We start from the raw sequence: 27,462 nt of genomic DNA, 5'->3' as shown, positions 1-27,462 counted from the left end.
TTTAAACACTCTCCCACTGAATGCAGTGTAGTTGCACGGGTTCCACTGAAAGAACAAACATGTTCAATCTTTTGGCAGAATCCAGATCTACCTCTAATCTTCCACTACAGAACTTCTGAAATGTGCACAGATCAGCAGAATCCTATTAAAAACTATAGGGAGGCTGCTGCAAGGGGAATTTAATTTCCATAGTGTGCATGGGTCCTAAAATGGTAGTCCAGGATTAGGAAGACAGAGCTGATTTCTTCAAAACACAGCACCACATCTGTCTTTGTGTGCTATTGGGGCTAGGTTCCATTGAAGTGAATGGAGTCAAGTTGTAATGCCACACACAACCTGGGGACAGGTGTGGTGCTGTTTTTGGAAGAAATTAGCTCTTTTTTTAGTGCTGGATAACCCCTTTAAATGTACAAATATCCCAGCAATTCCAACCTTATTCTCATTTGTCAGATATTAGACTTAAAGGGGTACTCCGGCACTAAGACATCTTATCCCCTATCCAAAGGATAGGGGATAAGATGCCTGATTGCGGGAGTCCTGCCGCTGGGGACCCCCATAATCTTGCACACAGCACCCCGTTAGAATCAGTCCCTGGAGCACGTTCGCTCCGGGTCTGATTACTGGCGATCACGAAGGCCGGAGCATTGTGACATCACGGCCCCGCCCCCTGAATGCAAGCCTATGTGAGGGGGCGTGACAGCTGTTGATGTTAAAAAGAGAAGACGACAATGGGCGCAATTTGTTGTCATACAGAATACTAATAAATCCAATAGGAAAGTAGGAATAATTGTCACAAATCCATGAAATGACAGCTCCCACAGGTGAATTTGCTATTTAGGATCATTTGACTGTTCTGCAAACTGAAAAATGGTTCCTATAGATACAGCCAACAAGTTGGTCCTATTTGACTTTTTTTGAACTTATTTGCAGACATGGTCTTAAGCTCATAGGGGGTATATCTAAACACTTTATAATCCTGTTGAAGAAGTTTCTACTTTTCTTGGCTTATATAGTGCAGCATAGGCGATTATTAAATAATCTAGGGGTTCTTGTGAATGCCTCACGGGCTGGGGTCAGCGTACATTATATGCAGCTCTTATTCCGATCTCCCATCTGTCCCGTATGACTGGTGACTGCAGCCGTCACGCCCTTTCCCATAGACATGAATGGAGGGGGACATGGTGTGAGGTCCCAAAAACAGAAGCTCCAAGCTCACCGCTGCTGGCCCGGAAATCGCGGGGGGCCCCTGTGATCAGACATCTTATCCCCTATCCAAAGCATAGAGGATAAGTTTTTTTTCCCGGCAGAGTAACCCTTTAAAAAGGTCTTTCGGAAAATGAAATCTAATTAGTTGCTATGGGCAACTGCATCACTTCTCCTACATAGGTTTAGATAAATCTCCCCCCACTGTGTTATAACTGTGTATTTTCTAATTTGTGCATTTTCAGTAAAATAGTGCAATTTTCCTAAGATTTCAGGAAAATCACAGCCAAAAAAAAGTGTGAACACAGCCTTAGGGGAGGTGTAAATTACTGTATATCCTGATTCCATAGAGCAGCGTTTTCTAAACAGTCTGTTGTAAAGCTACAACTCCCAGCATGCCCAGACAGCCTAAAGCTGGAGACACAATGTTTGGAAAACGGTGCCACAGAGATAGAAACAGCAGCAGTATACAGATGGAGCTAAGACGGGAGGTGTTTTTGAGCAGCCAGAAGAGATCTGATTGGTAAGGATGTAATCCTGTAGTTCACAGGAAGGTAGCTGACCCAGGACTGACAAGTAGCTTTGACACATTAAAGGAGAAGTCCCGTAAAAGAAAACTTATCCCCTTTAGGCAGAATGGGGGAAAATTTTAGATTGCAGGGGGGTCCAACTGCCGGTGCCCCCTGTGATCTCCTGTATGGAGCGCCGGCTCTCCTCTACAGTGGTGTGTCACGACCTCTGCGCCACTACGCCCCCTCCATATAGCTCTATGAGAGAACCGAAGATAGCCAAACCGCTCTCCAATAGAGCTATATGGTGGAGGTGTGGCGGCCGTGACCCGCCACTGTGGAGGAGAGCTGGGGCTCCATTCAGGAGAACGTGGGGGGGGGCCCGTGGTCGGACCCCCCACAATCCAAAACTTATCCCCTATCCTGCGGACAGTGATACGTTTTTTTTTCCCACAAGATTTCTCCTTTGAACCCTGAGATATTCCGTGGGTCAGGCTGGTGAACACATGACGGTAACAGTAATGAAATGTATGAATGCAGCTGCGCTGAAATATAACAGTTGGCTCTGTACGACTAGTGATGGCGAGTGTGCATGATATGGGCAGAAAAATCTTACAAAAGAAACAAAAAATGAAATCACAAGTACAAAGAATTTTGCTGAAAAAAAGTGTAGACAAGAGAAGCTCATCTCTCTAAACCTTTACAAAGCATCCATTAACACACAAGCATATGCTTACTGTAGTCTAGAAATTCATTTGAGCAATTCTAAGATCCTTTATGGCATATCCCAGTGCTGATGACCGAATCGTCTAGACACATTTAGGGTGCGTTCCCACAGGGCATATACGCAGCGTATTTGACGCTGCACAAAATTTATGGCAGCAGCGGGAAATACGCTGCGTATTCCTCACTCTCTATACACACAGGGCTTTCCGGCGGCGGACCTATGTGTGCAGTGAGTTTTGGGGGCGGAGCCGCGCGTCACAGACACGCTGGCACACGGCCCCGCCTCCAAAACTCACTACACGCATAGGGCTGCCGCCGGAAAGCCCTGTGTGTATAGAGAGTGAGGAATACGCAGCGTATTTCCCGCTGCTGCCATACATTTTGCGCAGCGTCAAATACGCTGCGTATACGCCCTGTGGGAATGCACCCTTAGACATAAAATATGAGATGTGGAAAGTGTGTGCAATTGTAATATTTACCAATAAGAGTTCGCTCACCTGCTGAATGATTTTACAGTCTTTCGGAGCATTCTCTCTAGGAGGAACTTTACCAAACAGTTTCCAGCCGGGAGCGCTCGCTGCTGGTGATTTCAGGTCCTTTGATCTTTTAGAAAAGAAGTTCCTGGACGGAGAGAAAAGAAACATGGATCTTACAGGCCTGTTTTAGTCATCAAGTTACATGAGCTCAATGAATGGACGCAACTATTCTGACACTTTCCCGGAGCGCAAATACAGATTTTACCCATTTTGTAGAAACTGTCAGGATACTTTCTATAACTGATTTTACAGTGGTCATAATAGAGTCTGTATAACTGATAAAATATATATTAGGATCATCTCAATATGCCTCTCCTATATGACAACTTCTTAGCTAATACCTGGGTGTGTAAGTGAAAGAGTGCATTCACACACACCCCGCGATCTGGCATATTTTATTAGTAAATAGCAAGTAAATAGCCAGCTCACCAAAAACGTGCCGCCCTCAAGCCTTGTACGGACCTGTGTCCAATATGTCACAAGAATCCACAGATCTAACATCTGCTAAGGGCCAAAATGTATTCTATAATCAACAGTATAGAAACAATGGGGGGTATTTACCAAAGGATTTAGTTTTTTTTTTTTCACGTAACTTTGGCGCAATACTTTGGCGCAGTGTCTTTTTGTGCCAAAGTTTGGCGCATCTTCTCCACTGTCATGTTTACACCTTTCTCAAAATCACATGGTCCTGTGTGTGATTTTAAACTTTAGTCAGTAATTCATCATTTGCGCCAATCGATCTTTGGAGCAATTTTGGCGCAAATCCCTGCCAAGAAATTTTGCACATGGAAAACAAACTTACCGTATTTTTCGTCCTATAGGACGCACCGGGGTATAAGACGCACCCAATTTATAGGTGCAAAATCTAAAAAAAAAATAAAGATTTTGAACCTAATAGTGGTCTTCAACCTGCGGACCTCCAGATGTTGAAAAACTACAACTCCCAGCATGCCCGGACAGCCGTTGGCTGTTCGGGCATGCTGGGAGTTGTAGTTTTGCAACATCTGGAGGTCCGCAGATTGAAGACCACTGCATAGGAGGTAATACTCACGTGTCCCCGGCCGCTCCGGACCAGTCACCGCTGCCCTGGATGTCGCTCCATCGCTGTCGCCGTCGCTCCGGAACGTCTCTGCTGCCGGCCGGGTATCCTCGCTCCCCGTCGCCGCCATCACGTCGTTACGCACGCCGACGCACGTACGCAACGACGTGATGACAAGGAAGGAGAGCGCCGGCCATACAGGGGATGCCTGAACAGAGAAGACACCGAAGAGGCAGGTAAGGTCCCTCCCGGTGTCCTGTAAGAACTAACCCGGCTATTCAGTCGGGCTGTTCGGGACCGGCGCGGTGAAATCGCGGCGGTCCCGAACAGCCCGACTGAACAGCCAAGTTAGTGTCACTTTCCCTTCAGACGCGGCGGTCAGCTTTGATCGCCGCGTCTGAAGGGTTAATACAGGGCATCACCACGATCGGTGATGTCCTGTATTAGCCGCGGGTCCCGGACGTTGATGGCCGCAGGGACCGCCGCGATAGGGGTGTATTCGCGGTCTAAGACACACCGACTTTTCCCCCCCAGTTTTGGGTAAGAAAAAGTGCGTCTTATACGGCGAAAAATACAGTAGCAAAGTCAGAAAATGTAAAGACGTCAAAATACATTAAAACATTTTTTTTGTGAAAGCAGCGACGCCTCCAGGGCTGCTCAATACTATCCTGCGACATAGTTGTCTCTGAGGAACCTTCACCCTCCGTTGAGTCAGCATTGGACATGGCCACACAGGTTCAGAAAAGGTAAGCACTAAAGCAGTGGTCTCCAACCTGAGGACCTCCAGATGTTGCAAAACTACAACTCCCGGCATGCCCGGACAGCCAACCGCTGTCCGGGCATGCTGGGAATTGTAGTTTTGCAACATCTGGAGGGCCGCAGGTTGAAGAACACTGCACTAAAGTAACAAAAAAAACAAAAAAAAAAATACAAAAAAAACACTACCCAAGTTGAAAATTAAATCCATTTCACATGGTGGCTATAAACCCCACAAAAGAAAATAACTCATGTCGCTTGCTGATATACTGCAGGAGGGACTCCGAAATGGCTGCTCTACAGGGTAAAATACGCGTCCTCTGTGGCGGTAAGTTCTGTGTAAAAGGCGCTGTGAACAGCTGATTTCAACATTTGAGCCAAAATTACTAACAACTTGCAACAAATGATAAATTTGGTGCATGTCCACGAAAACCAAAGTGAAAAAAAAAAAAGAGTAAAAAGAAACTGTCAATAGGCAAAATTGATAAATACCCCCCCCCCCAATACGTAGCATATACACGTGAGGTTTTAAATCAGCTTCTAGTGCATCACTCCTCCTTCAAGGCCAAAGTGCGTGAACCACTAGAAACCCATTGTCTTCGGAAAAGACCTTACGTGAGTTTGCCCTATATTTCAATTCAGTGGAATAAAAGGTGTAGTTAGTCCTAAGCAAACACTGGATCGGTGAATACTTCACAAAACAAAAAAAGAAATTGACCAACTAATATACAGGTCTATAGCATGAATAAAAAAAGAAAAAATAGAGAGGAGGCACCTGACATAAAATACCCTAAATGCACAACGTATGTAACAACGCAAGTCCAAGGAAAACACCATCAAAATAATAAGCTAGCAATGTGTGGTGGTGCAAGGGACAAAAAAGCAATCCTCTGTGAGGCCGGAAGAAGTGCACTTGCACCAAACTACCGGTTGCAGCCTCTGAGCTTACCGTAATACTCCCCTATGTCCAAGCCGGTCTACATGCGCTGCAGTACAGATATGAGGCGAGTTGCAGGATCATCTTTCTTTATTCTTTAATTTACCGGTCTGGTGCCCTGTCCATAGGTCAGACTTTATGCCCCATTTATATCAATGGAGCAGGAGTGGATGTTGGATACAAAGTTACTATCTTCTTGCATCTATTTTTTCCTATTTGGCCCTAATTTATGAGCCAATTTTGACTTTTTTAATAAACTACGTCAAAAAGGCTGAACATGGGAGCACATACTAAGTGGTGTTGGACAGCTGGATAAACCCTAAAAGGATGTGCAACCATCCTCAATAATTAAGAATTTCTTATGAGGACAAAAGATATAGGGGTGAAACCATACTCATGCCGCAGCCAATATTGCAGCTGGTCGCTCATGTGGCTTCGCGCTTACTTTACAATATCTTGTACTGTGATTTTTTTTATTCCTGGTTGAGCTGCTCATTGATTATTTATTCATTGATCGTACTGGATCAGCAAACCATATTCTCATCATGAGGATAAACACTTGGCTGCATCTGGCCAACTGTGAGACAGCAGCTGCTATCCTTCAGCCTGCATGAGGATCTTCAGCTGAAACTCATCCTGGAAATCACTTGAAGGACTGTTCCCTATGAAGACCAAGTGTTAGGAGTGTTTCTTCTGCCTTCATATCACTACACATCTCTGCTTACTGCAAATATATATTTAAATGTGCGGGGGAATTCTTAGTAGTACAAAGTGCTCTGGTATGGGGGGAATCAGGAGGAGGTTTCTCTGAGGATCAGTTCGGGGATGCAGTCATACATATTCAGAATGTCCCGTGTCCCCATCTGTGAGGAGATCTCGGCGCTGTCAATACTGGAGGAACACCGAGTGATGCCTCATCTGAATTTCGAGAAACGAGATCTTCATTAACAAGTTCTGGGTCACACTTTGCACTTCTTCCAAGAAATAGGTCATCAACATGATGTTTTTACTTTTCCTCCTTGCTGGAGAGCGGTATGTGTTTTCTTCCCAAATCCTTGTGATCTACCACAGCTATTTCCTCTTCTCTTTTTCCTCCATAAAGTCTGAGTGAAACCATGTGTCAAAACATCACCATGCCATAAAGAATCTATGCAGCACTGGAGACCTGAGCTACATGTTTTTTTGGTTAATATCTGGCTTTTATCTTGTCAGATCATTTGACTTGTTCAGAATTTGAAGCTAAATTAGAGCTCGTTCACACACATATATATGGACCTCCAACGTAATGGCCCTAAGAGTGGAGTGGAGTTTTGGGAATTTTTCCCCAACAGATATTTTCCCACGGTATTTACTAAGGTTTCCCTACATTTTGCTTTTCTTTTACACATGCTCTGATCTGTAGGGTTTTCCTCAGCTCAAATCCACCACATTTTCTGTGGAAACTTTAGTAAATATGTCGAGATTTTCCCGGCGGCTACACCCCCTTTTTGGGTTTCCTTAGTAAAATAGAGAGCTTTTAAAATTTTGGGTGCAAATTCTGGCGCAGACACAATCTGTGGTGCAATGCTCCAAATTCTGGCACACAACCTGACAAAACAGGTCGGGTTTACAATAGTAAATCAGGGTCAATATATAAACTGAAGGGAAAGAGATGGCAAAACTAATTCAATCGTTTTCCAGCTTGTGTCCACAATGTTACCTAGTTTGTGTTGGAAATCTTTAGCAGTCGGGCAAGAAACCGTTGCATGCGATTCTATCTAGGTATGGATGACAGACAAGTAACATAACTATCAGTAATGTCCAGCTCACCCCAAAAAAGGAGTGAGCAGACCCAAATGTTATATGTCCTATGCAGTAGTAATGTAGCTTTCTCAATCACCTTGCGTGTTTGCTTTAACTCTAACAGCATGGCTTACAGGAAAGAATAAGGCCAACTACACCTTGGAGAACATGTCAAAAGAGAACAAATCTTTCAATCTTATAGGATACAAATAAGGCTTATGACTACATCGGGGCATTTCCCATACGTATACCCATATATTGCTTTTAAGTCATTACACATATACATTGGGAAATATCTAGTCACTAGTTGGCCATGTTCAGGCCAATAAAGGTAATGGGACCTGTGCATATCTGTGCACCTATATAGTGAAATCCAATTTTGACAAGTTGCTGACATACTGTATATTTGAAATGTATCTATACAGTGAAAAGAAAGAGCTACGTAAACAGTCGGGCTACAACCTTTCTACAACTCCCATTAAAGGGGTACTCCTGTGGAAAACTTTTTTTTTTTTTTTTTAAATCAACTGGTGCTAGAAAGTTAAACAGATTTGTAAATCACTTCTATTAAAAAATCTTAATCCTTCCAGTACTTTTTAGGGGCTGTATACTAAAAGAGAAATCCAAAAAAGAAATGCATTTCCTCTGATGTCATGAGCACAGTGCTCTCTGCTGACCTCTGCTGTCCATTTTAGGAACTGTCCAGAGCAGAAGAAAATCTCCATAGCAAACATATGCTGCTCTGGACAATTTCTAAAACGGACAGCAGAGAGGACTGTTTTCATGACATCAGAGGAAATGCATTTCTTTTTTGGATTTATGGATTTTGGATTTATCTTTAGTATACAGCCCCTAAAAAGTACTGGAAGGATTAAGATTTTTTAATAGAAGTAATTTACAAATCTGTTTAACTTTCTGGCACCAGTTGATTTAAAAGTTTTCCACAGGAGTACCCCTTTAAAGTCAAAAGAGGTTACAGAAAATGCGTAACTTCCCCGCTTCGCTGCTTTTAACCAGGTGGGAAAACCTCTTTTAAAAGTGGTAGTGATGAGCCTAATGATTACCTGAGAGAGGAAAGTGAGAACACTGAGTGACCAGGAGGAGCCCAATAATAACTAATAGGGATGACAGGAAGTTTGGGGAAAAAAAACTGGAGCAAGAACTGGAGAACAATCTTCTGTTCAGATTTGGCTGCAGGTTCACCATAGATGGTGAAGAAAATGACACTTGTTATAGAATCTCTTTTGGTTTGCTGTTCTAAAAATAAATGTTAAAAGTGTAACTCTAAACACAAAAACACCATGGAAAGAGTTTCCATGCGAGATTAACAATAGCCGTACTGTATTGCCCTATGCTCATCCTCAAGCGTGTAAGAAACAATGTAACATCGCTGAATACCCGCACTCTCTCCCGCACCTATCTGGAGGGACAAGGACACTATAGTAGGAGAGACCAATTTCAGTATAAGTTAGTTTCCAGGCCTCTTTTGATAATGTTGCTGTCACTTTTGGATCAAAGAGTTAAACAGTCAGGATAAGAAGTTAGAGATACAGGAGGTGCCCAGGGCACCTACTACTTATTCTATGGCACCAGAAAAAGAACATTTCTGTGAAATTCTACAGAGCCGTTCACACTGCAGGAGACAAATGGTAAAGCTCACAGCGCAAATCTTATTCAACTACCTCAGCCCCTCATCTTAAAGGTAGGAAGAAAAGCAACAATTGGGGAGCCGGAAGACCACACAGGGGGGACTGAGGTAGGTGAATAAGTATTGTGTGGCTGAGAATCACTGCCTAGACAAGCCCAGGAAGAAAAATGACAAGTGAGGACCCCGGGGGACCAAGGTAAGTGAATATACTCCCACCTCCCCATAGTAGCTTCAGCAACATGTACAGTGATCCCTCAACATACAATAGTTTCAACATACAATGGTCTTCTTCTGGACCATTGTAACTTGAAACCAGACTCAACAAACAATGCTACGGACAATCCACATCTGTGAAACATGCCAATGGCCTCAACATACAATAGTTTCACACATACAATGGTTTTTTCTGGACCTTTATAACTAAACTCAACATACAATGCTTCAGACAGTCCAGATCTGCAAAACGTGTCAATGGCCGGAACTGACCAATCAGAATGGGCATTTAATTGGTAAAACCCCTGTATTACTGAAGTGCATGCACAATATGGCTGTCTGGTAGCGCCTCCTACAGTACAGGGAGGTATTACATGTTCTGTACAACTGTGCCACAGTTAGCTGCTCCTATGGACACCAAGTAAGGGCGACTCCATTACTTTTTTTTTTTTTTTTAGGACACTGTGTGCACTGTACAGGACCCTGAAAAAGCTCCTGTCCTCTACATAGACAGTGATTTACAGCTCCCAGCAGCTCTTTTTTACTTTTATATATAAAGGACTTATTTTATATTAGTTATCTACTTATTTTTCTTTAATCCTCACTTTTACCTATTTTTTGATGACATTTTGGGGGTTTCAGAACCAATTACCAGGTTTCCATAGAGTTATGGTCTCAACATACAATGGTTGTCCTGGAACCAATCAATATTGTAACTTGAGGGACCACTGTATATAATAAAAAAAAATAATGCATATTTCTGGGATACCCCTTTAAGATCTACTATTGTGGATTATTTGCAGGCCATTGACTTCCCCATTGTCATGAATGAAGTTAATCGTCAGGATGCGGATTTCAAAATCTGTACCGCAGGTCTATTTCCATGCAGTGTGACAAAAATGTCTTAAAATCTCATTCACACAATTTATACTGTAAAATACAGAAGATTAAACAGCGTCTGTCGTATGTAAAGGAACCCTTATTATGAACACTGGGGAGATATATTAAACTGGCTTACTTGACTTTTAGGCACCTTCACGCATCGCCCGATAAGGAAATGTGGCTTGGCAAAATGTAGGCATGCCTCTATTAATTTGTAGTAAATAAAGAAAAAAGGTGTCCTGCACTCACCGCTTCTATCCAGGTAATCCTGCTCCCATCTCGGGTCACGACTCGAACACGGAGGACATGGGTTGTGGAGCGCTCAGAGGCGACTGCCGGCGGTTTCACGCATAGGAATGCGCTTCATCCGGATCTGGTGACCCGATCACCCGGAAAATAGGGCTGATCGGAGTTGTCAGCAACAACCCCGATCAGCCTAAAGGATTGGAGTGAGATCGCAAAGCTGCGATCTACTCCTATCCCCTGCCATTACTCAGAACGGAGTTCTGACCAATGGCAGCGCAGGACAGGGGGTTGCCATGGCAACCCCCCGTTCTGCCCGCCCCTGGATGTCGAGGGGCTCTGGGAAGAAGATGGAGGCCGTACCTGCAGTAGAAGATGCCTGGGGACCTGGGATCTTCGCTGGAGCCTGCAGGATCCCGATCAGGTAGGGAATCGACAGTGGGGGGTGGGGGGAATTGAAAGTGAAAGTAAATCGATCTTTACTGTGGCAACCACTAGGGGGGCCAAACTGCAACATCTGGAGGGTCACAGTTTGGAGATCAATGTTACAGTGGTGCCCAAACAGTAGCCCTCCAGATGTTGCCAAACTACAACTCTCAGCATGCCTCGACTGCCCAGGCATGCTGGGAGTTGTAGTTCTGTAACATCTGTCCCTTCAGATTTAGCAATTTTCATGACATTTTTGAAAATTGCTGCTCTACTTTGAAGCCCTCTAATTTTTTCAAAAAGCAAAAATATGTCCATTTTATGATGCCAACATAAAGTGGACATATTGTGTTTGTGAAGAAAAATAAAATTTATTTGGAATATCCATTTTCCTTACAATTAGAGAGCTTCAAAGTTAGAAAAATGCAAAATTTTCAAAATTTTCATGAAATTTTGGGATTTTCACCAAAAAAGGATGCAATTAACGCCAAAAAATTTACCACCAAAATAAAGTAGAATATGTCACGAAAAAACAATCTCAGAAATCTATAGAATCAGAATATTCTGTAAAAGCGTTTTCGCATTATTAATTTGTAAAGTGACGGTGGTCATAATTGCGAAAAAGGGCTCAGTCCTTAAGGTGAAAAAGGGCTGCGTCCTTGAGGGGTTAAGTGTTCCTTTTATATTTTTGAGCAGTGTATCTCAAGAAGGGGGCCCCAAGTGAAAATCCAAGGATGCTTTGGTTGTTCTGTAAATCTATGTGCAATATGAATCCCTTTGCACACATCATATCCAGACACAGCTCAAGATGTCCTGCCAGCATAACCATCTGTACAAATAAGAAAAAGGAGATGTCCTGCAGAATCATCTTTAATGAATGAGGCCGGTCAGGAGGAAATGACATCTGAAAAGAAAATGGACAACTTCACCACAGAGGTTGCACTGCACATTTATGGAAACATGTGCAAAAAAGCCAATAGTGGGACAAACAGTGATTCGGGCAATGTATCCCAACCAGGGTGACTCCTGCTGTTGCAAAATACAACTTTCAGCATGACCAGACAGGCTTTGGCTGCAAGGGCATGGTGTGTGTTGTGGTTTTGCAACAGCTGTAGGCACTGTTTGGGAAATTGTTTAGGGGCGGAGTACCCCTTTAAGAGCAAAGCAACATCTTTTGGTTGCATTAGAGACCATCTTAATAGTCAGCTGGGGTCCTAAGGGATGCATGTCCCATAGCCACTGTTTAGCAGAGTACTGACTGTGCTGCAGGTTTGAGTTATACATTAACATGTATAAAGTGTCCTCCTTAATGGTAAAAATCTGTCATGTAAGTCAAAACATAAATAAGGGGCTACCTAAAATAACACTAGTGAATCCCCTGTATATGTATGTTTATATGAAGCAAATATCCAGCCAGACCTTAGTATGGTGAACAGTGATAATGGAATAGGTTCTGTAACCCTACACATCATATACACCCATTTACACAAGCCTAGCATTGCCTTCTCTGTCCACTCTTCTCTTTACCCCTATCGAAATATTTTTTTGGGCTACATGTGTCAACGATTTGACAATCTCTGAGAACAGTTAACACATTTGGACGAGAAATTGCCCATGTTCACACGGCGTAAAATCCAGATTTTGGTGTCCGCAGAAACAATGAATCGGTTTTTGCTGAATCAGCTCATTAATGCACAGCCCTCTATGGAAGTGGTGCATTTCCGAGCAGTACTAGTGCTGGCAGAACATGCAAATGTGCGGAATGTCCGCCAGTGTTTTCCTGGCAGACATCATGCAAATTTTCCGCTTTGTGAACATAGCCTAAGGCTATGTTCACACAGAAGAATTTCAGAGTAAGATTACACGGAAATATTCCGCTCGGAACTTCTGCTGCAGCATTGAGAGTCCCATTAGTTCTGTGGCAGAAACATCTGCCCCTGAAATCACGATTTCTGTGGCTTCTGCTTGTAAATGTATTGCCGCCTATGAACACAGCGCATTTCCGAGCAGTCCTGGAGTCTCTAGAACATGCAAATTTGCAGAATGTCCATTCATGTTTCCCAGGTGGACATTCCGCTGTGTCCCAGCAAACCACAGGGTCTTATGACTATTAACAGACTGCATCCTGGGGATCATAGGATTTAAGTTTGGACTAGGGCTGGGCGGTATACTGGTTCATACTGAGTACCGAAATTTTTGTGCTGCACGATATGAATTTTAACCCATACTGCAATACCGGTTTGGCTCCTCCCCCTCAGGAATGAATTATCAGCCGCAGCGCTGCGCTGTCCACACATTGGTGAACTACTCACATGTCACCCGCGAGCGCTGCTCTGCTTCTCCCCCCAATTAATTATTAGCTCAGCGCTGCGCTGTCCCCATCGGGGTACTACTCACATGTCACCCGCAAGCGCTGCCCTCCTCGTCCTCCTGTTTGTTGCGGCTGCCAGCGCTGATACTCTATACCAGTGGTCTTCAACCTCCAGATGTTGCAATACTACAACTCCCAGCATGCCCGGACAGCCGTTGGCTGTCCGGGCATGCTGGGAATTGTAGTTTTGCAACATCTGGAGGTCCTCAGATTGCAAACCACTGCTCTATACTGTATCCCTATGCGCGGGCTGCAAAAGGTAAATAAAAATAAAACTTTAACTCACCTTCCCCGTCTGTCCTGATCTGCTTCCCTGGGAATGGAACGTCGGAGAGCCGTCAGCCTATCACTGGCCGCAGCGATGCTCCACCTCGGCCGGTGATAGGTTGAGCCCACTGTCATGTAAGAAGCCGGCTTCTTACATGACAGTGGGCTCAGCCTATCACTGGCCAAGGCGGAACATCGCTGCGGCCTTCTGATAGGCAGACGGCTGTCCGATGTTTACGTCCCCAGAGTAAGGTAGACGTCCGAACATGCGTTTGTTTTATTGCAGGCCGGGCATAGGGATACAGAATAGGGATACTGCACAGTATAGAGAGTGTCAGCGCCGGTGGGCGCAATAAACAGGAGGACAAGGAGAGCAGCGCTTGTGGGTGATGCGAGTAGTACCCGATGGGGCCAGTGCAGCGCTGGGCTAATAATTTTTTTTGGGGGGATACCGTGATATACCGTGGAACCGCCATAAGTTACAAAAATACTGCGATACACATATTTGGCCATACCGCTCAGCCCTAGTTTGGACTGGGATTTGTGGAAGTAATACCCACACAGATATCTAGCCTTATTAAACAGAGGGCATATCTCAGCCATTTATCAACAATTGTTAATAATTCTGAAACCAACTGTGGATTTAACCAGACCCTGTAAGGACCCATAAAGGCTAGGAACTCCGAGATTACATTGGCATAGTCATTACCTGGCACCAGGGTGAACCACATAAATTAGACTGTTTCACTAAAAAGCACAAGTTAACTAAACCTAATGTACTATGTGGAGAAACAAATAGTAATTGTGGTCATATACAAAAGCATGAATACCGCAACACAGATTATCTGGAACAAAAAAAAACCCAAGGAAGTAAAGGATCAAGAGAAATCTCCAATATATAATATAATATAAAAGTAAATTGGAACACGTAATATGTTTATTGTAAAACCTGCTGTTCTTTTCATTCTACAATGTTCCCTTCACCCGGCAGACAATCTGTCTCCTAAAGTGCTTACTCCTGTGTTTACTGGATTTAAGTAGATTTTCATTCACCCAGGCTGGATATGCACACTCTCTACTTAAAAGAATTACAGTATTTACAACATAACATAAAAAGTGCCCATACTGTATACGGTGCAAACTCTGCCATACTGTGCCGGAGCACTTCCCAATGCTGTCACCTACTACAGAGTGGTCTTCATACTACTCCATCTTGGGCATCAAGGGCAAAAACTAGAAGCCACTTAAAGGGGTACTCCACCCCTAAACATCTTATCCCCTATCCAAAGGATAGGGGATAAGATATCTGATCGCGTGGGTCCCCCGCAATATAGCACGCAGCACCCCTACCATAGACTTGCATTGAGGGGGCGAGGCGTGAAGTCACACGGGGGCGGAGTCGAGATGTCACGATCTTCCGTCCCTGCACCCTCCAGCACTTCCAGAGCAGTAACAGGTGGGTGCTCCGTGCTATATTGCGGGGGTCCCCAGCGATCAGACATCTTATCCCCTATCCTTTGGATAGGGGATAAGATGTCTAGGGGTGGAGTTCCCCTTTAAATAACTGCTGGTCAAATAAATTGTGGTCTCAGTTTAAATATAAAGACCCTTAGGCAATGTTAACATTCTGCATGAATTTATAGCCAATGCACTATTGGTATTTCATTATGCCATTTGCACAGCAGAATTTCTTCTGCAGGAATTCCATTGAAGTGAATGGGTAATTTCTGCAGAATTCACTGCAGAATTTTCATGCAGAAATTCTGCTGTGTGAACATAGCCTAAGTGAAATTCCGCTGCAGCAGGGTCTCGTTGAATTCAACAGGATTCTGCTGCTCTGTGCACATGGCGGAATTTCCGTGCCAGATGTCTTCGATTTCAGCGTCGGCACAAAGAATGAACACGTTCGTTCTTTGTGTGGAGACTGCACGGAATGCATAGCAGTCTAGGATACGGCGCACTTCTGTGTGGTCCTAACGCCACAGATTATGCCAGCGCCCGCGCACTCAGGAATGTTCGCATGGAGATTCTCCGTGCAGACATTCCAACATGTGAAAATAGCCTTACGCTCCACTACAGCAGAAAATGTGCTTGTCTTAGCTAATATCAAGTGGGTCCAGTAGGAAGGAGATGTATAAGATTTATCTGCCCTATTGCATTACAATCCACTTCTTACTAAAAAGCACATTTCCTGCAATAAGAAAAAAGGAAAATCTGCAGTATATCTGCATGTAAACTTGCAGCAACAAAATTCACAGAAAGAAATGCAAATTTGACACTGAGGCTATAATTTCACATACGTAAATAAAAAAAGATCTATGGGGGAATTTATTATTTGGCACAAGTGAAAAATTGGCAAAAACTGCAAGTAATTGCTTAACTTTTGCAAGATTCAGCTGTGCACATAAATAAGGTGGTTACAGTGGGGCAAAAAAGTATTTAGTCAGCCACCAATTGTGCAAGTTCTCCCACTTAAAAAGATGAGAGGTCTGTAATTTTCATCATAGGTATATCTCAACTATGAGAGACATAATGAGATAAGAAAATCCATAAAATCACATTGTCTGATTTTTAAAGAATTTATTGGCAAATTATGGTGGAAAATAGGTATTTGGCCAATAACAAGTTCACTTCAATACTTTGTTATATACCCTTTGTTGCCAATGACAGAGGTCAAACATTTTCTGTAAGTCTTCACAAGGTTTTCACACACTGTTGCTGATATTTTGGCCCATTCCTCCATGCAGATCTCCTCTAGAGCAGTGATGTTTTTTGCTGCTGTCGCTGGGCAACACGGTCTTTCAACTCCCTCCAAAGGTTTTCTATGGGGTTGAGTTCTGGAGACTGGCTAGGCCACTCCAGGACCTTGAAAAGCTTCTTACAAAGCCACTCCTTCATTGCCCGGGTGGTGTGTTTGGGATCATTGTCATGCTGAAAGACCCAGCCATGTTTTATCTTCAATGCCCTTGATGATGGAAGGAGGTTTTCACTCAAAATCTCACAATACATTGCCCCATTCATTCTTTCCTTTACAGTCGTTCTGGTCCCTTAGCAGAAAAACAGCCCCAAAGCATGATGTTTCCACCCCCATGCTTCACAATAGGTATGGTATTCTTTGGATGCAGCTCAGCATTCTTTCTCCTCCAAACAGGACAAGTTGAGTTTTTACCAAAAAGTTCTACTTTGGTTATATCTGACCATATGACATTCTTCCAATACTTTTCTGGATCATCCAAATGTTCTCTATCAAACTTCAGACGGGCCCGGACATGTACTGGCTTAAGCAGGGGGACACGTCTGGCACTGCATGATTTGAGTCCCTGGTGGCATAGTGTGTTTCTGATGGTAGCCTTTGTTACTCTGGTCCCAGCTCTCTGTGGGTCATTCACTAGGTCCACCCGTGTGGTTCTAGGATTTTTGCTCACAATTCTTGTGATCATTTTGACACCACGGGGTGAGATCTTGCATGGAGCCCCAGATCGAGTGGTCTTGTATGTCTTCCATTTTCTAACAATTGCTCCCACAGTTGATTTCTTCACATCAAACTGCTTGCCTATTGCAGATTCAGTCTTCCCAGACTGGTGCAGGTCTACAATTTTGTTTCTGGTGTCCTTTGAAAGGCTCTTTGGTCTTGGCCATAGTGGAGTTTGGAGGGTGACTGTTTGAGGTTGTGGACAGGTGTCTTTTATACTGATAACAAGTTCAAACAGGTGCCATTAATACAGGTAACGAGTGGAGGACAGAGGAGACTCTTGAAGAAGTTACAGGTCTGTGAGAGCCAGAAATCTTACTTGTTTGTAGGTGACCAAATACTTATTTTCCACCATCATTTGCAAAAAAAATTCTTTAAAAATCAGACAATGTGATATTATGGATTTTTTTCCCCATTATGTCTCTCATAGTTCAGGTATACCTATGAAAATTACAGGCCGCTCATCTTTTTAAGTGGGAGAACTTGCACAATTGGTGGCTGACTAAATACTTTTTTGCCCCACTGTATCTGTTTTGCACCATGCTCGTTGAATGGGCATGGCTTCGCCCGACAGGGACGTAGTCATCCCAGCTTGCCAAATTCATAGCATGCTTGCTAACAAGTGTAACCTGCAGTTAAAATTTCTGCCAGCTCTTCAGGGAGGGTGCACAGGCAATCTCCAATGTGCAGGTATTTATGTAGAGGTGTGCGCATCTACATAAATCTATTGGGCCTGTATGATGGTGGTGGATTCAATTCGATCAGCCGGAGAGATGCCAGTCAGAATAAATTCTGCCCACTTCTATAACTTTTGCCTTGGATTTTGCCAAGGACTTGCAGCATATTCCACAACAGTGGAGAGTTTGCCTTTCCCACTTAAGAAGTAACTCTGCAGCAGGTCCTCAAAAGATAGAGACATGCTATGGATTTAAAATCTGCATTGTAGGTCAATATTTATTAAGATGTCCTGATTTATCAATATTTCATTTCCAATGTGGTTACTGTAATTCACTGTTTTCAACACACAAATCCGCAGCGAAGGTGACACGTGAAAGCACCCTTTAGGGTAGGGTCATACATACCATATTTTGCTGCATATTTTCTGCAGCTGACTTTAATGGGTAAGAAAATACGCACGCAGCAGCAGATATGCAGCAAAATATGGAATGTGTGACCCTACTGTTACAGCTTGTACGGTTAGCTGTCTGAAGAAATGCTCCTAAAATTTTGCAACCATTTGAAGGTTGTGCACCAATGCATTAAAAAAATAAAAAATAAAAATAAATTAACCAGCTTTACAAGAGGCAATGCTGTTTAGTAGATGTAGGTCTTTATATAGGTTCGGACCACAAACAAAACCAGTGTGCAGTTTTTTTTGTGGAAATATACCTTTACCATCTTTCTACCCTCAAGTAGAAGGAGCAAATAGAAGGGATTAAGGCTGTGTTCACAACTGCAGTAAGAATATTGGGGGGACATTTATCATTGTCTTTAGAACCTTTTTTTGTGTTATATTTGGGGCATGAAACGGTCGCTCAAATGACTTTTGGCTGTAAGCAAATGATCTTGCAAAACTCCAGTTCTCACTTCCAAAACGCAGGCCAGACCTGGCTTACAAAACTGCCTTAGGAGAGCACTTTTTGAAAAGTCACACAAAAAACACAATAGCAATTTTTTTTTTTACACAGAAGTCGAAAAGAGAACGAATCATGTAAAATGGTGTTCTTAAAGGGGTACTCTGGGGAAAACCATTCTTCTTTTAAATCAACTGGCTCCGGAAAGTTAAAACATATTTGTAAATTACTTCTATTAAAAAAAATCTTAATCCTTCCTCTACTTATTAGCTGCTGAATACTACAGAGGAAATTATTTTCTTTTTGGAATGCTCTCTCATGACATCACGAGCACAGTGCTCTCTGCTGATGTTATTATAATAATAAGTCTTTATTTATTTATTGTTGTCCTTAGTGGGATTTGAACCCAAGGCCCCAGCACTGCAAGGCCGCAGTGCTAACCACTAAGCCACCACGCTGCCCTTAGCATACATCTGCTATGCATCTGCTATGCACAGTTGCGAAAATGGACAGATGTCAGCAGAGAGCACTGTGCTCGTAATGTCATCAGTGTTCCAAAAATAAAGAAATTTCCTCTGTAGCATTCAGCAGCTAATAAGTACTGGAAGGATTAAGATTTTTTAATAGAAGTAATTTACAAATATGTTTAACTTTCTGGCACCAGTTGATTTAAAAGAAAAAAGGTTTTCACCGGAGTACCCCTTTAAGGGATTTATTATTTTTCTTACATGCCCAAATATGATAAATTTGTCGCACATAAGCAAAAATAAAAAAAAAGGACTTCAAAACACACTTTCTAAAGACAAAAATGATAAATTCCCCCCCAGGGCTTTCTGTCACAGGGGTACAAAAACAATTCAAGCTGTGACAGATCCATCACACCACTGACTTATAATGGAATCTAGCGGGTTCTGTGGTTTTGATGCATGCACTAGTCTTCCCATCTGCGACGAAGGCTCTAAAGCAGATTTGAGCATAGGCTGATGGTACAGAACAGGTTAAACACATGGTTAAGAGAAAAGGTGGGTGGCTGCACATTAAGATAATAAATGTCCAAACTGTACCGAGGTTCTGAATGCACTGCACACGTAGTGCCGATAATTAAATAGGATAAAAAAGGGGTATTCAGACCTCAAGGAACAGCTGGTGGAATGATTTACAATAAGATATAATATATTATATAATATAAGGCTGGAGATGCCGCAGGTATTACAATATACGGTAGTTTTATTCATAGAACAATACAATAAAATGCTGTACCCTGAGCAGGGCCCTTGCTACAGGGTCAGAGACTTATAAATTTAAAATAAATATAAAATGTTATAAATATACATTCTGATGAGATGCATGAGAATTCTGCCAATGTCTTTGTACAATGTTCAGAGCTTTGGTAGCGGTGCTGCAGGGTTATGATGTGTCTGTAATGTCAGATCCTAGTATTGTAGAAATGGAATGCAGGAGAAATTGTAATTGCAGTCTATACGCAGGGTGGCACGGGTATGCGCCCGGCCTGCTGGATGAAAAGTACCTGCGATCCTGGAGTGATGCGCAAATTATTGCGGTAGGAGGTGGTGGAACTTGCCTGTCTGCCGGGTGAGACGTGGTCTGATTTCTGGATGGCACAGAGCGGCGTCCGGCTCGGTGGAGATACGTCCAGGCTGTGGATAAAATATAAGTGCTCCCGGCAGCGGTGTCCTCGTGCAGTTGGTGCCATTCAAGCGCACACTCTATGGTGGTACACTAAGCAGGGGACTGCAGCGCCTGAAAGCAGGTGCACATAGGATGATAATAAGGTTATTGACGTTGGAACATCATGCAGGATGATCTGTGAAGGCCAGACACGTTTCGGGGAGTTCCAAAATACACGTTAAGTTTTCGTGCTACTTTTCCGTTCGTTCCCTACCACTTCCCTGTACCATCCATTCTCATTTACATTTCACATCCTGTATTTCTATTTTTTATTTTATTCTACTACTATATTCTATTTTATCCTATTAATTTTTTTAAGTATTCTTTTCAGTATTTTTTTCAATATGTATGTATTCTAATGATATACTTTCTGCTACTTTTATTTCGTATCATATACATATAGTTAATGCATCCTCATTTACATTGTTACATAACCTCCAAAAGGTCTCACTACTGGTACACAGAGACTAAGCTGGTTATACAATCATCATTATTATTATTATTTCTACTATTATTTTATTCTTATTATTTCAAGGAGTCAATGCACTGACAATGTTGTGACCCCTATATATTTTTATACATTATTTTATATTTTTTATACACTATTTCATCTACCAAGTTAAACATACATCACTGAGACCAGAGAGTGCAAACTCCCAATCTCAATTAGCAGAATCCGGACCATGGATTCCCATCACCAGAATTCACATGCCAATTAGGTGGGCATCTTCTAGAAGACCACCCTGGCTACAGTCCGTTATCTTCAGCCATTGATAAAGGGGGAACTCCCTGAAACGCGTCTGGCCTTTACAGATCGTCCTGCATGATCTGCCACTGTTAATCTTATCATCCTATGTGCAACTACTTTCAGGCGCTGCAGTCCCCTGCTTAGTGTACCACCATAGAGTGTGCGCTTGAACGTCACCAACTGCACGAGGACACCGCTGCCGGGAGCACTTTTATTTCATCCACAGCCTGGACGTATCTCCACCGAGCCGTACGCCACTCCGTGCAATCCAGAAATCAGACCACGTCTCACCCGGCAGACTGGCAAGTTCCACCACCTCCTTCCGCAATAATTTGCGCATCACTCCAGGATCGCAGGTACTTTTCATCCAGCAGGCCGGGCGCATACCCGTGCCACCCTGCGTATAGACTGCAATTACAATTTCTCCTGCATTCCATTTCTACAATACTAGGATCTGACATTACAGACACATCATAACCCTGCAGCACCGCTACCAATGCTCTGAACATTGTACAAAGACATTGGCAGAATTCTCATGCATCTCATCAGAATGTATATTTACAACATTTTATATTTATTTTAAATTTATTAAATTTATAAGTCTCTGACCCTGTAGCAAGGGCCCTGCTCAGTGTACAGGGTTTTATTGTACTGTTCTATCAATAAACCTATATTGTAATACCAGCGGCATCTCCAGCCATATATTATATATCTTATTTTATTGTAAATCATCCCACTAACTGTTCCTTGAGGTCTGAATACACATTTTTTATTCACAAAACACATGGTTAGTCTGAAATCTGGTGTTTCCCAACCAGAGTGCCTCCAGCTGTTTCAAAACTTACACTTCCAGCCTGCCTGAACAGGCTGAGAGTTGTAGCTTTGAAACAGCTGGAGGCGCCCTGGTTGGGACACTCTGCTGTAATTTAAAGGCTATTCTCACTACTATGACGGAGGATTTCAGAATACATAGTTTATACAGTGACTCCCCGACCTACGATGGCCCCGACATACGATAATTTCAACATGCGATGGCCTCTCAGAGTTGAAGGCAGCATCAACATACGATGCTTTTGTATGGCGGGGCCATCGCATAAACGGCTATCCGGCAGCGCAGACTACTTCAGCTGTCACCGGATAGCAGTTTACGGTGCCCCGTGTGGTCCGCTGACGATCACTTACTTGTCCTCGGGGCTCCGGAGCGTCATCTTCGGGATCCCCTGCATCGTCGTCATCACGTCGCTGCGCACGCCATCCCGTCATCCAATAGGAGCGGCGTGCGTAGCGACATGATGGCGGCGACTGAGAGCGAGGATGCCGGGGAAGCAGACGCCTTGCCGGAGCGTCGGGGAAACCCCGGGGACGCAGCGACAGCGACGGAAGGAAACATCCAGGGCAGCGGTGACAAGCGGTGACGGTCCAGAGCGGCGGGGACAGGCGAGTACAACTTTCTATACCAGTGGTCTTCAACCTGCGGACCTCCAGATGTTGCAAAACTACAACACCCAGCATGCCCGGACAGCCGTTGGCTGTCCGGGCATGCTGGGTGATGTAGTTTTGCAACATCTGGAGGTCCGCAGGTTGAAGACCACTGTCCTATACCTTACATTGCACGGAACCCTCAACATACAATGGTTTCAACAAATGATGGTCCGTTTGGAATGGATTACCATCGTATGTTGAGGGACCACTGTATAAGGAAAGAAAAGTCAGCATACTAGTACTATTACTGTACATGTGAATAGAGCCTTAATCAGTATTTTGGATACAAGAAATATAAAAAAAAAAAAAACGCAAATATTTACTTAAAAAAAATCTGAGATACAGTTATAAAGTATATCTAAGGAATAAAATACATAGGGACCACCATGCCAGCTCCACACTTCAGTGTAAACGTCGGGATATGCGGTCACATATGTCTCTTATCTCTTCTATGGTCTTGGCATTTCTATGCTAGTAAAGGGATAGGCGTAAACCAGCAATCCAGCACAAAGACTGTTTACAGGCAATAAAGAGATACAAGCGCTGCACGAAATGTTTCAATGCAAATAGACAAACAATGTGTCGGCCAGACTTGGTAGGGATCATTTCTTTGGGAAGGGAGTTTCTTTTTATCAGTTTAATCATCTCTGAAGGATTGGAGGTTTGCGAATTACTGGAGATCCCTTTCCTGTTAGAAACAATAGACAAAATCATACAGAATAACACATATGAGGATTCACTTACAGATCACAAGCTTCTTTTATACCAGAAAGGTTTTGCACTCAAATCATTTTCAGGGTGAGGCCACAAGTTGTACAATCATTCCGCCAGAGATCTGTACGTGCTACACTGCAGTGTATGGGGGTGCACCATTTCCCCAACAGGATGAGCATATTATGGATTTGGAAGCCCAACACAAAACCCTTTGTCCATGTTGGAAATTTCTGTATGTGTGGAGAGAGGTTTCTAAACCGTACCCACATTTATTATACTATAAACTGCTGGTGATCTGTGGTGCGGAATCTGCCACATGTGAACGCACCCTTAATAGGCTGGGTTCACACTACGGTTTGTAACTACGGTTCCCGTATACGGCTGGGAGGAGGGGTGGGCGGGGCTTAATCGCGGCGCCCGCACTCAGCTGTATTTAATGTATGTCTATGAGCAGACATTATGAGCTCCGGTCGGCTCATAGACCTACATTAAATACAGTTCCCCTATACAGCCGAGTGCGGGCGTCGCGATTAAGCCCCGCCCACCCCTCCTCCCAGCCGTATACGGGAACCGTAGTTACAAACCGTAGTGTGAACCCAGCCTTACCCTAACTGTAACAGGTCAGCCCCAACTTTGCTGTCATTCTTCATAGCAGATGTAGTAGATGCCCCCAAACTGAAGCATGTAAAAAAAAAAAAAAAAAAAACGTCAATTTACAGCTTCCGAGTTAAATTTTCTTCTGGATAAGTGTCTGATCACGGGGGTCTTACAAGATTTCTGCCTCCAGCTATTGTGACACACTTGCAGGGTTTTGTTTTGTTTTTTAGGTTTATATGTGATGTGCTTTAACCCCTTAAGGACCCGGGGTTTCTCCATTTTTGCATTTTCGTTTTTTCCTCCTTACCTTTAAAAAAAATCATAACTCTCAATTTTGCACCTAAAATTCCATATGATGGCTTACTTTTTGCACCACCAATTCTACTTTGTAATGACATTAGTCATTTTACCAAAAATCTACGGCAAAACGTAAAAAAAATCATTGTGAGACAAAAAAAAATGTTAAAAGCGCCATTTTGTAACTTTTGGGGGCTTCCGTTTCTACACAGTACATTTTTCGGTAAAAATGACAACTTATCTTTTATCTGTAGGTCCAAACGATTAAAATGATACCCTACTTATATAGGTTGGATATTGTCGGCCTTCTGGAAAAAATCATAACTACATGCAGGAAAATTAATACGTTTAAAATTGTCATCTTCTGACCCCTATAACTTTTTTATTTTTCCACGTATGGGGCGGTATGAGGGCTCATTTTTTGCACCATGATCTGAAGTTTTTAGAGGTACCATTTTTGTATTGATCGGACTTTCTGATCGCTTTTTATTCATTTTTTCATGATATAAAAAGTGACCAAAAATACACTATTTTGGACTTTGGAATTTTTTTGCGCGTACGCCATTAACCATGCGGTTTAATTAATTATATATTTTTATAATTCGGATATTTCCGCATGCGGCGATACCATATTGTTTATTTTTATTTACACAGTTTTTTTTTTTTTTATGGGAAAAGGGGGGTGTTTCAAGCTTTTATTAGGGAAGGGGTTAAATGATCTTTATTCACTTTTTTGCACTTTTTTTTGCAGTGTTATAGGGACCTATAACACTGCATACACTGATCTTTTACATTGTTCAATGCTTTCTCATAGGAAACCAGTGATCAATGATTCTGCCGCTTGACTGCTCATGTCTGGATCTCAGGCACTGAGCAGTCATTCGGCGATCGGACAGTAAGGAGGCAGGTAGGGGCCCTCCGGCTGTCCTGTAAGCTGTTCGGGATGCTGCAATTTTGCCACGGCGATCCCGAACAGCCCCCTGAGCTAACCGGCAACGTATTCGTTTCACTTTAGACGTGGCGATCAACTTTGAATGCCACGTCTAAAGGGTTAATAACACGCGGCACCACTATTAGCCATGGGTCCCACCCGTTGTTAGAGGCCGGGCCGGACCCACCGTGGTCCCGCTTTATAGAACGGGAGCAGACTCATGACGTACAGGTACGTCATGGGTCCTTAACAGGTTAAAGTTTTACTCCATCCCTAGAAATCTAAGATAAGATGTCTAATCGCGAGGGTCCCAGTCACTCCCCCCTCCCAAGCGTTCGTGTCCAAAACGCTGTGGTGCCGACCCGAAGATGGGATAGGGATAAGATGTCTAGGGGCAAAATACCCCTTTAACTCAACGAGACTTGTGTAAAACAGCTGGTTTAGCTGTTGTATGCTTCACGTCCACTTCATTAAAAGGGGTACTCTGAGGAACTAAACCCATAGCCCATCCTTTCTCTCTCACCAACCTATGTATTCGTCTAAATATCATTTATAAGCTATATACAGCAGTTTTCCTCTTTCAGCTGCCCTTACAGGCAAGAAATGAATTCTCAAATCCACCTTGTCTTGGTGTAAACTAGGGATCGACCGATATCGGTTTTTTTAGGGCCGATACCGATAATCGGTGCAGGTTAGGGCCGATAGCCGATAACTTATACCGATATTCCGGTATAAGTTATCGGCTATTTAACCCCCTGCGACACCGCTGCAGATCATTGATTTAAAGTGGGCGCTTTAAATCAATGATCTGCTGTGGCTTTTGCGGGGCCATAGACCGCCGCCGCCACCACCCGCTTCTCTCCCCTACCTGTCAGGGTGGTCCGGGCCATCCATCCATCGTTCCTGTAGTGTCCGGGGGCGTTCCGGGTGGAGGGTGGTCCGGTCAGGGCTGTCCTTCTCCGGCGGTCATCTTCTCCACTCCGGGCAGGCTCCGGCCTAGTACGCTGCATAGACGTCGCTGCGCAGTGACGCCCGTGCGCAGCGACGCACCTGACGTCACGGCGCAGCGGCGTCTATGCAGCGTACTAGGCCGGAGCCTGCCCGGAGTGGAGAAGAAGACCGTGGGAGAAGAAGGACAGCCCGGACCGGACCACCCTTCACCCGAAACGCCCCCGGACACTACATGAAGGAAGGATGGCCTGGACCACCCCCATTACGGGTAAGTTTAATTTTTTTATTGACTCGGAGGGTGGGGGAGGGGCCCGATCGGTATAGCGGTATGGTAAAAAATCCATACCGGTATACCGCCTAGCATCACGGTGGGGGGGCGAGACGTGGGTCGGGGGTGCGGTGCGGCGGGTCGAGGGGGTGGCGGTCGCGGTGCGGTGGGGGATTATCGGCTTATCGGCAAGATAATTGCCGATACCGATAATGCCTAAAATCGTGATTATCGGCCGATAATATCGGCCATACCGATAATCGGTCGATCCCTAGTGTAAACCCCTCACTGAGACTAGCCCCCACCCTCCAGGACAACTCCACCTGATTTCTGTTTGGTCTAGAGCTGACTACGCAACGCAAAATCCGAATTATAAGCCCGCCAAGTTAGAATGTGGCCTCCAGACCCGAAAAAGAGTTCATAGAGGGTTAGTTAGGTCTTTAGGATGATACATCTAATAAAAATATCAGTCACAGAAAAGTTTAATTCTCTGGGACACAAACATAACCACAAATTTCCACAAACTGGCCAAGAAGTCGATGCTGGAAATTTCCATCTACGCAAAGAGAAAACGGTGGAAACAGGACACAACTTTCTCTGGTCTGGTTAACCTCAGTGTTATTTTCCAGCCATAATCTGTTTTCCAATGTCTGTCAAGTACAAAGCAAAGTCACAGCGTGACACTGTAAATAAAATCAGATAGGAAAACTTTAAACCTACAAGGTAACACAAGGGAATATACAAAAACAGCTCACACTGTATTTCATCGTCTTCATCCTCCCAAATACATTTTTTGTTACTTGTAATAAAATCATACTTCTTGCCATAAAAGATATAAAAGTATGTTGAAAAGTGTTTCTTAAAAGAAGGTACTTGAACTATAATATTTATTTTTACAGAAACAGCAGTAGCGTTGTCTATAAGCTTTGCCTAGTCTTCTTTCACTTAAATTGCAGTGAGTTGCAGTACCACCCGCAGCCCCCTGATAAAAGGTGGAGCTGTGTGTGTAAAGGGCCCAGAAGGGTAATGGAGGGGCCACATGGGATGTGCCCCTCCATGACTGAGTTGTAAGCTTTATTATTAAGAAGAGAGAGATGGTGTTAAGGGTTTAAAGGATGTTTTACTCACTGTGGTGCGGAGTTATTTTACAGGACAGTTGCTGGGCAGAATTGGACCCGCTTGCGATTGGCTGCTGGAGATT

The 27,462-nt window shown here is 43.6% G+C and overlaps 1 protein-coding gene across 1 annotated transcript in view; it reads right to left on the bottom strand.

Annotated features, from left to right (window-relative positions):
* The window catches only part of LOC130282214 (TBC1 domain family member 12-like), a 115,138-nt gene that overhangs the window by 70,278 nt on the left and 17,398 nt on the right, over nt 1-27,462 (bottom strand). Inside the window, exon 2 of the mRNA XM_056530235.1 lies at nt 2,936-3,059. Coding sequence (XP_056386210.1) covers nt 2,936-3,059 — 124 coding nt within the window. The remainder of the gene's footprint in view (nt 1-2,935; nt 3,060-27,462) is intronic.

Source organism: Hyla sarda, chromosome 7 (genome assembly GCF_029499605.1).
Source record: "Hyla sarda isolate aHylSar1 chromosome 7, aHylSar1.hap1, whole genome shotgun sequence".
Classification (NCBI taxonomy): domain Eukaryota; kingdom Metazoa; phylum Chordata; class Amphibia; order Anura; family Hylidae; genus Hyla; species Hyla sarda.
The sequence above is the reverse complement of the archived record's forward strand: the minus strand, read 5'-3'. Positions and strand labels throughout refer to the sequence as shown.